At 42.4% G+C, this 16,346-nt stretch overlaps 1 protein-coding gene across 1 annotated transcript in view; it reads left to right on the top strand.

Annotated features, from left to right (window-relative positions):
- The window catches only part of LOC125450724 (solute carrier family 28 member 3-like), a 156,809-nt gene that overhangs the window by 92,118 nt on the left and 48,345 nt on the right, over positions 1-16,346 (top strand). Inside the window, exons 8-9 of the mRNA XM_059645012.1 lie at positions 1,312-1,437; positions 10,936-11,066. Of these exons, the coding sequence (XP_059500995.1) occupies positions 1,312-1,437; positions 10,936-11,066 (257 nt within the window). The remainder of the gene's footprint in view (positions 1-1,311; positions 1,438-10,935; positions 11,067-16,346) is intronic.

Below are 16,346 nucleotides of genomic sequence, written 5' to 3'. Positions count from 1 at the left end.
TTTTAGGCAATTTATTGCCTGACACAGAATCTGGACTTGGTTACCAGAGTTGTGGTGTTGCTTCTGGCTCCCTGACCGGTGGGCCAGGCAATCTCCTTGATGTTAAGTATTAGCCCTGATTTCTCATCCATTATGTCCTCTTCCAGCAATCTGCTTAGGATCTACAGATACAGCATTATTCATTGAGGGTTTTAGATAAATAACATTATAATTTTCCTTGCACGCTCCTTCAAAGGCTTCCTCACCACAGCTCCAAATGTAATTTGCTGAAAGGAATAGAATGTTCCCTGTGCACCTTCAGATATACTCTTGTAGTTTTGTTTTCATGTGGTGTGAACATTGCTGGATAGCCCAGCATTAATTGTCCGTATATAAGTGCAGTTGAGGAGATGGTGTCGTCTACAATTGTTGTAGGTGTATGCGATGCATTCCCACAGTGCTGTCAGAGTTCCAGAAAGTTTTCCCATTGACAGTGAAATAGTTCCATGTATGAGTGGTATGTGGTTTTGGGGAGTTCTTGTAAGTGATAGTGTTCTCATACATATGCTGACCTTGTTTTTCTCTGTGGTGGAGATTAAAGGTTTGGATGGTGCTGCCAAAGGAGCTTGAGTTTCTTCAGTCCATCCTATAAATGGTGCACACCTCCGTCACCGTGCCAGTGGTAGAGTGGGTAAGTGCTGATGACGGTGATTGGTGGCAATAAAGCAGAATGCTTTGTCCTGGATGGTGTTGAGTTTGAGTGTTATTGGAGTTGCATTCATCCAGGAAATTGATAGTATTCCATAACACTCCTGAAATATGCTTCCCTAAGTTTCTGGAACATAAACTAGACTTGAAACATAACTGCATTAACACCTATCTTACTTTTTTTCTCTGATCATTTCATGTTTTCTCCCATGTTGCAGGAGTATCCTGAATTACAGAAAATCTGTACAACTTCCCTCAAAAGTGCACAAACTTCAAAGTTTTCAGTTATTTTGTGTTCTGAGTCAAGAATGATGTCACTCCTCTAATAGAATCTCCAACTTACTTTCAGTACACTTTGCAGCTGTTTTCATCTTGTTCACTGCTGCAATTTCTGCTTCCTGTTTTATCAGGAGTTTGTGAGATAGCTGACAATGTCAAAATCAGAGCCATAGGGAGTCAAGAATCTGAGCTTATTTAGAAATCTTTTTTATTTTGATGAAATCTGACATAAAATGTATTTCTATAATTAATAATTCCTGTTCTTTCTAAGATAAAAGTGTACATTTGTGAAGTGTTTTAATGTCAGTTTCTGAAATGTTTTCTCTTGTCATTTGTTCTGTGTAGACTGAATCTCCACTGCTAATTCGTCCATATATATCAGGTCTCACAAAGTCTGAAATTCATTCTGTAATGACTAGTGGATTTGCTACCATTGCAGGATCTGTCCTGGGAGCATATGTTTCGTTTGGGGTGAGTGATTGACATCGTCTGTTAAATGAGTTAATAAGTAGAAGCTTTTTGTTCTGTTAAGATTGTGTGTACTTTTAATACCCAAAATAATTCAGAAAAGAACAAATTTTCCTCGTTTTAATATGGCTTAAAGACCAAAACACTGAATTATTCTCCTTGCATTAGAAAAGGGCCAGAACCCTGCTTCACCCTAGAGCCATGACCTACTTTCTTTAGTTAAGAGCAATGTCTAAGTAGCACAAGCTCCTGCAAGGATCTCAGTACAGACAGGGAACTCCTACTACTCAGGAGAAAGATGTGGTAATGGAGAAACTGGTTACTTTTACTAGATCATGAAGAGAGAGGAGGCTGATGTTAAAGAGGACATGTTGATTTTACTGTTCATGGGATTTGGGCATTGTTGATCATCTTTCTATCTTTGAGAAAACAAAAACGCGAGCTGCCGTGCTATACTGCCCTGCACTCAGTATGTGATAGGAACACTGTAATATGTCGTATACTGTACTTACATATGTAAGGTAGGGAATTCCAAGATTTAAACTCAAAAATATTGATGAAATGGTAACATTTTTCGAAGTCACTGTGGTATGTGATTCAAAGGGGATGTTGCAGATAGTAGTGCCTCTGTGAGCTTGCTTAATTTTTCTTGCCTAAACAATGGAAATTGTGGGTTGGGCAGGTGCCATGATAAATTATTATACATAACGTTTAGTCAGTTGGTGAAGAGTTGAATGCTTAAATTGATGGATGACATTCCAGTCTTGTGAGCTGTTTTGCACTAGATGGTTGAGGGTTACTTGAGGGTTATTGTAGATATAGTAGATATATTGTAGATATTCATCCAGGAAATAGGAAGTATTTCCCATCACTCTCATGATTTGCGTTAAAGAAAAAGGACTTTGGGGAGGTTTAAATTGTATCAGTGATAATGGGAACTGCAGATGCTGGAGAATTCAAGATAATAAAATGTGAGGCTGGATGAACACAGCAGGCCCAGCAGCATCTCAGGAGCACAAAAGGTGACGTTTTGGGCCTAGACCCTTCATCAGAGAGGGAGGTTTGGGGACGTTTGTTGCCCAGCACAAAATTCTCAGCCTCTGCCCTGCTCTTGTTCCCACAGTATTTAAGTGTCTGGTCGGTGACTAACCCAGGATGTTGATGGCAGGGCATTCAACAAGGGTATTGCCATTGAATTTCGAGGAGAAATCTCTATCCATCTCTATCTCTCCATCATCTCTACATTGTTTTCCTGTTCAGTAGGACTACTTTCATCTGGTTCTATTCTTCTTTATCAAATCATAGCCAGAATATCACTTGCAATTACTTTTCTTCTGACTTCTACACTATCACCACTGGTGTCTTGGAATGATCGATCCTTGGCCTTTTTCCATTTCTCACTTAAATGCAGCTCTTTGATGATATCATTTGAAGGTGCAGTGATACTTTTCACATATACGGTTGTAACCCAGCTTGGCCTCACTATCAGCTCTCTTGACTCTTTACTAGGTTAGTAGGCTGCTTGGCCAGTGTCCAGTATTGGATGCACTAAGTGTTTCCAATCATTTAGATTGGACCCATCAAAGATATGATGGACTAAACAGCCTCCTTTCAAACCATAACAGTTCTGTCATTCTGAATGTACAGGAATATCCTTTAATAGTGGGGAGTGTATAGTTATTGGCCTCAGTACCCACTGTAAACCGTGTTCCCTAATTACCAACTCCATGAGTTGAGTTTTCTGCGATGGGGTGGAGATGCTCAAGAAAGTTGGTGATACTGGACATGTGTCTTACAGCACTCCCCCGCCAACCCATCCATAATTAATTTGAAATGAGGTTGAGGTGGCTATGGGACTCGGTCCCACAGGAAATGGATTTCTTGGGCACATTACACACTGTTGCCACTGGGCATCCGTGGTGGAGCAACTGAATTTTTGTAGATGTAGTGCCAGTCAAGCGAGCCACTTTGTCCTGGATTGTGTGAAGCTTATTGAGGGTTATTGGAGCTGCTCTCATCCAGGAAATTGGGGAGTATTCCACCACACTCCTGATTAGTGCCTTGTTGGCTGTGGATAGGCTTTGAGGAGTCAGAAGGTGAGTCATTAACTGTAAGATTCCTAGCTTCTGAACTCATGCAGCCATAGTACTTTACGTGACTAATCCAGTTCAGTTTCTGGCCAATGATAACACCCAAGATAGGGCATTCAATGATAGTGATACATTTAAATGCCAAGGGAAAATGGTTAGAATCTTTCTTGTTACTTGCCACTTGTCTGGATATTGTCCAGATCTTGTTGCATTTGAATATGGACCATTTCAGTATCTGAGGAGTTGTGATTGCTGCTGAACATACTGATGTTATGGTGGAAGGAAGGTCATTGTTGAAGCAGCTGAAGATGGTTAGGCCAAAAACATTATCTTCAGGTAACTTCTGCCGAAATATCGTGGAGCTGAACTGATGTCTCAGATTGACTGCAAGACATTTTGAAGGGGGAGGGTGATCAGCCAGCTGTGGTGGTACGTATAGGCACCAGTGATGCAGGTAACAAATGGGATGAGGTCCTACACGCAGAATTTAGGGAGTTAGGAGCCAAGTTAAAAAGTAGGACCTCAGAGGTGGTAATCTCAGGATTTCTACCAGTGCCACATGCTAGTCAAAGTAGAAATGAAAGAATGGGCAGGATAAATGAGTGGCTTGAGAGATGGTGTGGGAGGGAGGGGTTCAGATATTTGGGACACTGGGACCGGTTCTGTGGGAGGTGGGACTACTACAAATCGGATGGTCTACACCTGGGCAGGACTGGAACCAATGTCCTAGGGGGTGCTTTTCCTAACGCTGTTGGGGAGGGTTTAAACTAATGTGTCAGGGGGGTGGGAACCAAATGAGGAGTTTAGTGGACAGTGCGGAGGTAGTAACTAAGTCTGTACAGAACTAGATAATGAAGTCAGTGTGACTAAGGGGAAGAGTAGGCAGAGAGCAGATGATGAATGCAAAGGGACAGGTGGTCTGAGGCATATTTGTTTCAATGCAGGAAGTGTAGTAGGTAAGGCGGATGAACTTAGGACTTGGATTGGTACCTGGAGTATGATATTATTGCTATTACTGTGACTTGATTGAGGGAAGGGCAAGATTGGCAACTACATATCCCAGGATATAGATGCTTCAGGTGGGACAGAGAGGAAGGGAAAAGGGGTGGAGGAGTTGCATTACTGGTCAAAGAGGATATCACAGCTGTGCAGGAGGCAGGCAGTAAGGAGGACCCGAGCAGTGAGGCAATATTGGCAGAACTCAGAAATAGGAAGGGTGCGATAACAATGTTGGGGCTGTACTACATGATCATGAGATAGAGGAACAAACATGTATACAGATTATGGAAAGATGTAGGAATAACAGGGTGTGGTTATGGGAGGTTTTAAATTTCCCAACGTTGACTGGGATTCACTTAGCGTTAGGGGTTTAGGTGAAGCAAAATTTGTAAGGAGCATCCAGGAGGGTTTTATAGAGCAGTATATAAATACTCCAACTTGGGAAGGGGCCAGACTGGACCTGGTGTTGGGGAATGAGCCCGATCAGGTGGTTGAAGTTTCAGTAGGGATTACTTTGGGAATAGTGATCACAATTCTGTAACTTTTACAATACCCATGGACAAAGACGAGAGTGGTCCTAAAGGAAGAGTGCTAAGTTGGGGGAAAGCTAACTATTTTGGAAGCACCTGTTTGAGGGTAAGTCCATATTTGATATGTGGGAGGCTTTTAAGGAGAGGTTAATTAGAGTGCAGGACAGACATGTCCCTGTGAAAATGAGGGATAGAAAGGGCAAGATTAGGGAACCATGGATGACAGGTGAAATTGTGAGACTAGCAAAGATGGAAAAAGAAGCATACATGAGGTCTAGGCAACTGAAAACAGACAAAGCTTTAGAAGAATGTTGCGAAAGTAGGACCAATCTGAAGCGAGGAATTAAGAGGGCTAAAAGGGGGTCATGAAATATCTTTAGCAAACAGGGTTAAGGAAAATCCCAAAGCCTTTTATTCGTACGTAAGGAGCAAGAGGGTAACTAGAGAAAGGGTTGGCCCACTCACGGACAAAGGAGGGAAGTTATGTGAGGAGTCAGAGAAAGTACGTGAGATTCTTAATGAGTACTTTGCATCGGTATTCACTGAGGAGAGGGACATGACAGATGTTGAGGTTAGGGATAGATGTTTTATTACTCTAGGGTTAGGGTTAGGGTTAGGGTTAACCCTAACCCTAACCCTATCGCGGCGGGGAGTGTTGGGTATTCTAAAAGACATTAGCATGGACAAGCCCCGAGGTCTGGATGGGATCTATCCCAGGTTACTGAGGGAAGTGAGAGAGGAAACAGCTAGGGCCTTAACAGATATCTTTGCAGCATCCTTGAACACAGGTGAGGTCCCGGAGGACTGTAGAATTGCTAATATTGTCCCCTTGTTTAAGAAGGGTAGCAAGGATAATCCAGGTAATTATAGACTGGTGAGCCTGATGTCAGTAGTGGGGAAGCTGCTGGAGAAGATGCTGAGGAATAGGATCTATTAACATTTGGAAGAAAATGGGCTGATGAGTGATATGCAGCATGGTTTTGTGCAGGGCAGGCCGTATCTTACCAACTTGATAGAATTCTTTGAGGAAAAGTTGATAGATGAAGGAAGGGCTGTAGATGCCTTACTGAAGTCCATGTATATGACATTTGATAAGGTTCCTCATGGTAGGCTGATGGAGAAAGTGAAGTCACATGGGGTCCAGGGTGTACTAGCTAGATGGGGATAGAGAACTGGCTGGGCAACAGGAGTCAGAGAGTTGTAGTGGAAGGGAGTTTCTCAAAATGGATAACTGTGACCAGTGGTGTTCCACAGAGATCCGTGTTGGGGCCACTGTTGTTTCTGATAATATATAAATGATCTGGAGGAAGGTATAGATGGCCTGATTAACAAGTTTGCAGATGACACTAAGATAGGTGGAGTAGCAGATAGTGAAGGGGACTGTCGGAGAATATAGCGGAATATAGATAGATTGGACAGTTGGGTGGAGAAATGGCAGATGAAGTTCAATCCAGGCAAATGCGAGGTGATGCATTTCAGAAGATCCAATTCAAGAGCAAACTGATGCAGTAAATGGAAAAGCCCTGGGGAAAGCTGATGCACAGAGAGATCCGGGTGTTCAGGTCTATTGTACCCTGAAGGTGGCAACGCAGGTCAGCAGAGTGGTCAAGAAGGCATTTGGCATGCTTTCATTCAATGGACGGGGTATTGAGTACAAGAGTTGGTAGGTCATGAGGTATCTAAAACCGTTATATATTGTTTATTTTGTCCTCTACTCATCGAGTCTCAGTGCAGTAGGTGTGATTGCACATCACTGTGACTGAAGCTTGAGATGCTAGCTGTATACAATCCATCAGGTAGCTACCATTGAGCCTGGAGAAAAACCCATCTGGTTCACTAATGTCCTTTAGGGATGGAAACTGCCATCCTTACCTGCTCTGGCCAACATGTGACTCCAGACCCACAGTAATGTGGTTGACTCTCAACTGCCCTCTGGGCAATTAGGGATGGGCAATAAATGCTGGCTTGGCCAGTGACACCCTCATCTCATTGAAAAGCTCGGCAATTGGAATATAAGGTGGGAAAATATGGGGTTATGCACTTTGGCATGAATGAATCAAAGTGCTGAATATTACTTAAATGGGGAAAGATGACAGAAAGCTGCAGAACAGATGTATTTCGAGGTGTGGTGCATGAATTAGAAAAAGCAAGTCTGCAAATTCCACAAATAATGGGGAAGGCTATTGGAACGTTGACCTTAATTTCAAAGTAAATAAATTGTAATAATAGAAAGGTCTCATCAAGTTTGAACAAGGCACAGTTGAGATTACAGCCTCATTGCTGTGTATAGCTTTGGTTCCCTTATTGAAGGTTAGATTAGATTAGATTACCTACAGTGTGGAAACAGGCCCTTTGGCCCAACAAGTCCACACAGCCCCTTGAAGATCCCACCCAGACCCATCCCCTTATAACCCACACACCTATGAACATTACGGGCAATTTAGCATGGCCAATCCACCTAACCTGCACATCTTTGGACTGTGGGAGGAAACCGGAGCACCTGGAGGAAACCCACGCAGACACGGGGAGAATGTGCAAACTCCACACAGACAGTGGCCCGAGGCTGGAATCGAACCTGGGTCCCTGGTGCTATGAGGCTGCAGTGTGAACCACTGAGCCACCGTGCTGCCCTAGATACACTGGCATTGGAGGCAATCCGTACAAGAAACACTAGGCTAATGTTGTATATGAAATGATTTTTACATAGGAGAGGTTCATTCAGTTGGGTAAGTACTCACTTGTGTTCAGGAGAACACGGTGTGGAATTCTTTACTATAGACGGCTGTTGAAGGTGGATCATTAAGTCTATTCAAGGCTGAGGTAGACAGATTTCTGATCATTAAAGAAATTAAGGGTTATGGAGATAAGGCAGGAAGTGGAGTTGAGGATTATTAGATGAGCCATGATCTCATTGAATGGCAGAGTGTTCTTGATGGGCTGATGGCTTACTTCTGTTCCTACCTCTTGTCATCTTACTTTCTTTGGGGTAGTTACTGAGCTGCTCTTAGATTCCAAAGGTGATTGTGTGCTTAAAAGGGTTGGAGACCACTGATCTTCAAGATGCACTGCTGAGGTTTACCAAGGCTCCTTTTACAGCACCTTCCAACCCATTCCCATTACCATCTTAGAAGGACAAGGGAAGCAGATACACTGAAAAAACACCACCTCTGGTAACTCTCCAAGCCGGTCATTATCCCGACTTAGAAATATATCATCATTCTTTACTAGGTCAGAATGCTGGATCTCCCTTTCTAATAACATTATGGATACATCTATGTCAAGTGGACTACAGCAGTTCAAGCAGACAGCTCACCACCATCTTCTTAAGGGCAATGAGGGATGACAGTAAATTCTGCTCATCCAGTGAAACCTACATCGCCTGAATGAATAATTTCCCAGCAGAATGTAAAATATTTGGATATGCTCCTATTTGTATAAAGTTGTATAGTTCTAAAGTACCATAGAGCTGCTCTACCTGAGAAACACACCTTCATTGTTTAAAGATCTGATCTCATGAATATGAGCTATTCAGATTTGTGCGCTCAGAATGGGAGCTGTGACTATTGTGATGAGATGCAGAATTAATTCTGAAGTCATCTGTAGTTACTTGTAAAAGATCTGTCTCTGACAATGAACTGAATATTCAAGTCCTCATGGTCGTTGGAATCAAGCTGGCCAGGGGCTGAAGAGACTAATGCCAGCTTGGATGGCATTCCTGGCACAGACATTTTTCATGGGAGTGATCCTGAGATGCCACCCAACCCATTATTAGCACTCATTAACTTTATTAAAGAGCTCACTTTGAGCCCATTAAGAGGCATGTTTTGATTTTCATAAGGGCATTTTGGCCCCTTGCACTCTTGATGCCCTTATCTGTAACCATCTGAGAATAACTATGCCCTCCATGGTCTTTGGGGGAGTCGCCTCTGCTACTCATGCACTATTGATAACTTAATAGTACTTCATCTGATGTGTGAGAGGGTGCAGTGAGATGATTGAATCTGTTCTGATAGACGATGCAGATGTAAGGTACATTTTCTTCGCCCTGCTGTTACTGTTCTTGGCCCACTGATGGTGATGGAGTTAGTCTGATGTCTGGTTATCTGCATCCGTGAAAGACATGAAAAAAGATCATGAAGACCAGCCTTGATGAAATAAATCTCTGCTTTGTTGAAGCTTCCTCCTGCAATTAAGTCTTTATTATGCTAGAGGGCAAGGTGGAGTTCAATGCATCCTCTTACTGAATCATTGCGCTCTGTAATCACAAACTACTCATGTTTATTTTGCCTTGACTGATATTTGCACTGTATGTGACCCTGGTGATATTCACAGCATGACACTAATAACATGAAGGAAAGGTCCCTCTACTTCTATGTGGACTTTCTCATGGACACTATAGGACTGTTTTTCTTGTAAAACAAAGGAGAATATAATGAGGTACTCCTGGCCAGGATGGCCAATTTTTAAATAATTATGCACAATATTTACCTTTTCACATTTTTTTTCTGCCATGAGGAACATGAGAACAAAGAGCAGGAGGAGGTAATTCAGTCTCCTGAGCCTACTCTGCCATTTAATATGATCATAGCTGATCTCATTTTGGCCTGAACTCCACTTTCTGTTCTTCATAATCCTTAAACATAATTGAAGCTGCCTGCTTAGGAGTCTTTACAAGAGAAGATATTCCTTAATGGGCTCAAAGTGAGCTCTTTAACAAAGTTAATTGACTCCAGGTGAAACACTATGCTGATAACGGTATTTACTGAAGAATAGATCTGTCTCAATCTCAAGAAGACTCATACTAGTTTTGTCTCTGTGTTTGAATCAGGAGGCCTGGGTTTAAGTCCCACCTGCTCCAAAGTTGTGTCATAACATCTCTGAACAAATTGAATAGAAAATATCCAGCACTAATATTCTCACCCGCTGTCTTGGTTCACATGCCAGTGAGGACTCAAACATTGAGTTTATTTGGCAAAGATTGTAACTCTAAAAGAACTGAGGGTTACAGCACAGAACAAGGTTTTTTTTTGTCCTGTTGAGTCTACATTAGTCAAAAAAAGCCCCCTAACTATTTTAATCCCATTTTCTGCCACTTAACTTATAGCCTTGTTTGCCTGGGCTTGTAAAAAAACTATAGATGATATTAGGATTATTTTTTCAATCTAATAACAATGGTATCAGAATTCTTCTTTTGGATATCCTGTTTAAGAAACTCCCAAAACAATTCACTACATTAGAAACTGCATGTTCAAACCTGGAAGGTCTTTAGCAGAACTATAACTGATTCATTCCAAGAAGTCAATTAAGAGTTCTAGGATCACACTGCCCCCATGTTCAAGAGGAAGTATATGGCTTCAGGCTCCTCAGCTTTTGTGTCTGCCTGAGGATGAGTACCTAAAAACCTGCCCTGCTCAAAACATTTGACATCAATTACATAAATGTTTACAAAACTGATTCAGGACTTTAAAAATATTATCATAAGGATTTCTAGAAAAGCTGAATGTCTCAATGAATTATTTCAGCAGCTACTTATGCATTTATTTGAATGAAATGTAAACTCATCTGTTGTGCTGGTAAGTTTCACCTATGTCACTTTCTGTGTGATGATTCATGTCAGATTTGAATTACATAATTCACCTTGAAAGTGTAGTGTGTGGGGCCTTGTGGTGCAGTGGTTGTGTCCCTACCTTAAACCAGGAGGCCCAACTCCCAGCTGCTCCAAAGGTGTGTAATAACATCTCTGAACTGACTAGAAAAATAGGTTATTAAAAAAATATATTTTAGAAAATGTAGGAGTAATATGCACTTGCAATACAGTACATTACACTTGCATTACATTGTTGCTGTGAAGACTGATATAAGCTTTGATGTTTCAAATACAGATTCCAGCTACCCATTTGTTAACAGCTTCTGTGATGTCTGCTCCTGCAGCTCTGGCTGTAGCCAAACTGTTTTGGCCTGAAGAAGAAGTTCCAAAGATATCAACCAAAACTAACCTCAAGTTGGATAAAGGGTCAGTTTCATTGCTTTTTTCATTGCAATTTGAAGGTGAAAATCATAAAAGGTACCGGGTGTGCTGCCCTCCTGATAAAATAATAAAAGGGAAAGGTTCTAAGTGCTACACCTTAGTGGAATAAGTTTATTTAGACTTCTTCTGTACACTTCCAGCAAATTATGGCACAAATTATTTTTGAATTGAAGTATGAACTATTAAAGAGGAAGTGAGAACAGTGAAACATTTGGGCTATTCACAAACAAATGGATGATTAGTATATCTCCCTTAAGAATTAAGGATTGAAAATTAATCTTAAAGGCAGAGGTAAATTAGAGCTAAATCAGGTAGAGAAAGAGAAAAAGATTTTTAAAAAGTCGACTTAGAAGAGAGAAAAGGGACAGAAAGGAAAAGCAACAAAAATCTTTTAAAACATTTTAAATTGTAACTTCTTCAAACCTCCTAAGAATTTAGAATCTCTAAGAATCTTTGCAGGAATGAAACCCTATGTTTTAATTTGTTCCCTTTCTGCCCTTGAGATGTTGATTGACTTCACCTCAACATTTCACTGAAGCACAGAAGTAAACAGCAGAGAAAGAAGCTGTTTGGCTCATTGTGAGTGCATCACCTCAATAATTGAGCATTTTTTCCTGCTGTTTGCCTGTACACTTGCACATGATTTTTTTTTATCTGATTAATCGTCCTGGTTACGGTGGTGTAATGGTTAGCATGCTGTTTTCAGAGCCCTGTGATCCAAATTCAAATATTCGGGCAGCCTATTTCTTGGAGCGGCATGGTGGCTCAGTGGTTAGCACTGCAGCCTGACAGTACTAGGGACCCAGGTTCAATTCTGGCCTTGGGTGACTGTCTGTGTGGAGTTTGCATGTTCTCCCCGTGTCTGCGTCAGTTTCCTCCCACAGTCCAAAGATGTGCAGGCTATGTGGATCGGCCATGCTAAATTGCCCATAGTGTTCGGGGGTGTGTGGGTTATAGGGGGATGGGTCTGGGTGGGATGCTCCAAGGGGCAGTGTGAACTTGTTGGGCCAAAGGGCCTGTTTCCACACTGTAGGGAATCTAATCTAATCTAGTCTGATCCAATGCTTTATTGAACACCTCAATTGAACCTACCTCTACTGCACTTCCAGGCAGTGCATTCCATATCCTAACTACATGCTGAATGGGCAAGGTTTTCTTCAATTCACTCTTGATGCTCTTGTTCTTACAAGCAGGCATCATTTCTTCTTTTTTTGAGAAATATCTCACTTCTTTCTTCTTCCTTTACTTCTGTACAGCCGAGCTACCGCACCATGACAATTGTGGCTCTGACTGCTCTTGCTTGAGAAACCAGTGCCCTCGCCAGTTTTCAAAATGGAAAATGAATTTTTGAGTGAGAAATCAGTTTGCCTATTTGCCTGTTTATCTTGGACTGGTTGATAGTTGCCCATTCCCTTTCCTTCTCCAGTCCCTTAGATTGCAGTGTGAACCTGTCACAGTGTGCAATCAACATAGCTCTCTGCACCCCCAGACCTGCCACAGTGTTGCCAACTGTTGTTCAAGCTCTGAAAGTCAGATCTCAACTTCAGCTGATTTCAACTTCAACAATTATCATGCTGCTAAAGGGGAACTTGCAGAGTTGTCATGGCTGTCTGCATTAGTGCACTGGAAATAAAGTTATGCTGTGCCCAGAGTGGCATAAAAGGCAAGGATGTTTAAAGAAAAATATTCTCCAATTTACCTGATTTTCAGACTGGAGTTGATAGAAAGTATGGATTGAATTTCTGGACTTAAAAAGAATGACTTTTTATGACAAGTAATTAGACCCTAGTTGCAGGTAATTGGACATAAAGCATCCGCACATAACATTACATATTAAAAGTGTAATCCCCTTAAACTCCCTCTTTCACACAATGTCAAAAGAATAGACGGGGAAAGACAGATTATAGACAATGGAAAAATGTGAGAAAGTTTGATGATTTCTGTTCATGAGTTGCTAAGTTCATCCTTGTGATTCTTATGCAGGCCAAAATGTCGCCTGACAGCCGCTTTTATGCAGATACTTGCACTGATTTGAGTTGTTGGTTGGTTCACCGAGCTGACTGGTTTTTTGTCCAAATGTTTCATCCTCCTTCTAAGTGACATCTTCAGTGCTATCAAGCCTCTGTTGTAATGCTGTTGTTTTGTTCTGTTTTGAATTTTTAAAGCCTGGTCTTGTATGGTGGGTAGTCTTGCTTCCGGTTTTGCTCTGCAGCGATATGTAGATGGGGTCTATTTCAACTTGTTTACTTATTGTGCCAGTGGTTGAAAACCAGGCTTCTAGGAATTCTCGTGCATGTCTTTGTTTTGCTTGTCCTGGTAGTGTTATGTTGTCCCAGTTAAACTGATGTCCTTCTTTGTTGGAGTGAATAGAAACAAGGGAGGGTTGGTTTTGCTGTTTTGCTGCAAGTTTGTGTTCGTGTATCCTGGTGACGAATTTCTAGCCTGTCTGTCCTATGTATTTCTTCTCACAGTTACTGCGTGGTATTTTGTATTTCACATTTGTGCTGCTCATTGTGGGTATGGGGTCTTTTGTCTTTGACAGTAGCTGGCGAAGTTTGGCTATTGGCTTGTGTGCTATCATTATTCCAAGAGATTGTAGGAGTCCTGCAGTCAGTTCTGATATGTTTCTATCCTAGGGTAAGGTAGCCAATGTTTTGGGTTATAAAGTGTCTTCTTGGTGTTGTTCATGTGCCAGGCATCGGTGGATGAAGCTGTGAGGAAACTCTTCATGTGCAATGAATTTGTTTAGGTATTCCAGTTCATTTTCACATAGCTCCGAGGTGTTGTGTGTTATCGCTTGTTTAAACTGAATCTTGACACAGCTCTGTTTGTGAACGCTGGGGTGGTTACTGTGGTAATTCAGGATTTGGTCCGTGTGTGTCGTCTTTCTCGATACACTGTGAAGGAATTCACTGTCATTTGATCGTTCCACCATTATGTACAGAAACGGGAGTTGATTGTTGTTCTCTCCCCCAGTGAACTTGATTCCGGTGAATATGCTGTTAATAAGGTGGTGCGTTTCTTCCAACTTTGCTTGTTTAATGATCAAAAGTATCGTCCACGTACCTGATCCATAGTTTGGGTTGGATCTGGGGGAGTGCTGTGCATTCAAGTCTTTGCATAACTGCTTCCGTTGTAAGACCCAAGATGGGTGAACCCATGGGTATCCCATTAATTTGTTCATACACTTTGCCTTCAACAGCCAGGTATATGGTAAGGCAAAGGTCTGGTAATTTCTGCATATTGTCCTTGCCGATGGTTTTATTGGAGGTCTGTGTTTTCGGATTGTCCAGTTCAGCCAGTGACTCATTTACTAGTGTCATTTTGATAGAGGTGAATCATGCTATAACGTTGAAGGAGACCATTATTTCATCCATGTTGATTTTTATGGTTCTGATGTTATTCAGGAATTCCTGTGCAGAGTGTATGCAGTGAATCAATCCATCGGTGAAGCGTTTCAGTCCATGTTGTAGCTCCTTGGCGAGCCTGTGTGTTGATATACCCGGCAAGGAAAACTGTGGGTCTGAGGGGTGATGTCCAGTTTGTGCACCTTGGGTAGTCCGTAGAATTGGGCGGGGGGTGGGTGTCTGAACCATTGGGTTTCATTTTTAGAAAGTCTGTTCTTGTTATTTGGCAAAACCACTGTAATTTCTTTAGTGTATAGGTGATCCTGTTCTGTAATTGTGGCGTGGAGTCTGACTCCCTCTGTTGGTAAGTGTTGGTATCTGCAAGTAGTTTTTATGCTTTATCAACGTAGTCCGATTTATTCACTACAGCTGTCAAGCGGCATTTGTCTGCTGATAAGATTATGATTTTCCTGCGCTCCTTTAATCCTTTGAGGGCTTTTCTTTCTAATGCGTTGAATGTGTTTGATGGTTTCTCCTGTTCGATATAGGGACAATGGTTTGTCAGCTGGCCTGTCGTGTTTCGTCTGTGAGTCCATTAGATTTCAGTGTAAGATAACAAGGTGTAGAGCTGGATGAACACAGCAGGCAAGCAGCATCAGAGGAGCAGGAAAGCTGACATTTCATGTCGAGATCCTTCTTCAGAAACGGGGGGGCGGGAGGGGGGAAAGGGGATTCTGAAATAAATAGGGAGGGGGGGCGGCTGATAGAAGATGGATAAAGGAGAAGATGGGTGGAGAGCAGACAAACAGGTCAAAGAGGCGGAGTTGGAGCCAGTGAAGGTGAATGTAGGTGGGGCGTTAGGGAGGGAATTGATTGGATTTAGGGAGGATGGGCGGACCAAGGAGGCGAGATGAGGTTAGTAGATAGGAGATGGGAGTGGGGCTTGAGGTGGGAGGAATGGTGAGGGAGGCAGGGATGAGCTGGACTGGTTTTGGGATGCTGTTGGGGGAGGGGAGACTTTGAAGCTTGTGAAGTCCACATTGATACCATTGGGCAGCAGGGTTCCCAAGAGAAATATGAGATGCTGTCCCTGCAGCTTTTGGGTGGCATCATTGTGGCAATGCAGGAGGCTCAGGATGGACATGTCGTCCAAGGAGTGGGAGGGGGAATTGAAATGGTTCGCGACTGGGAGGTGTAGTTGTTTGTTGCAAACTGAGCGTAGGTGTTCTGCAAAGTCGTCCCCAAGCCTCCGCTTGGTTCCCTGGATGTAGAGGAGGCCACAACATGAACAGCGGATACAGTATACCGCATTAGAGGATGTGCATGTGAACATCTGTTTGATGTGGAAGGTCTTCTTAGGTAGTGGGGTCAGATTGCACATTGTGGAAGTGTTGGGTTGATGATCCATTGGATTCGGAGGTTGGTGGGGTGGTACGTGAGGACGAGGGGAATTCTGTTTTGGTTGTTATTGCGGGTAGGGGGTGTGAGGTATGAGTTATAGGAAATACAAGAGACATAGTTGTGGGCATTTTCGGCCACTGTGGAGGGGAAGTTGCGGTCCTCATTTTTCAAGGAGCTTGGAGCTCTTTAAGCAGTGGTGTTCCACAGGGATCTGTTCTGGGACCTCTGGTCTTTGTGGTCTTTATAAATGACTTGAATGAAGAAGTGGAGGGGTGAGTTTATAAGTTTGCTGCTGACACATAAGTTAGTGGAGTTGTGGATAGTGTGGAGGGCTGTTGTAGGTTGGAACCGGACATTGACAGGATGCAGAGCTGGGCAAAGAAGTGGCAGATGGAATTCAACCCGGAAAAGTGTTAAGTGATTCATTTTGGAAGGTTGAATTTGAGGGATAATGGCAAGATTCTTGGGATTTTGGGGCTTATGTCCATAGATCCCTCAAAGTTTCCACCCAAGTGTT

The sequence above is a fragment of the Stegostoma tigrinum genome, chromosome 3 (assembly GCF_030684315.1).
Source record: "Stegostoma tigrinum isolate sSteTig4 chromosome 3, sSteTig4.hap1, whole genome shotgun sequence".
NCBI lineage: Eukaryota > Metazoa > Chordata > Chondrichthyes > Orectolobiformes > Stegostomatidae > Stegostoma > Stegostoma tigrinum.
Note: the sequence above shows the minus strand (reverse complement) of the source record. Positions and strands in the feature narration are given on the sequence as shown.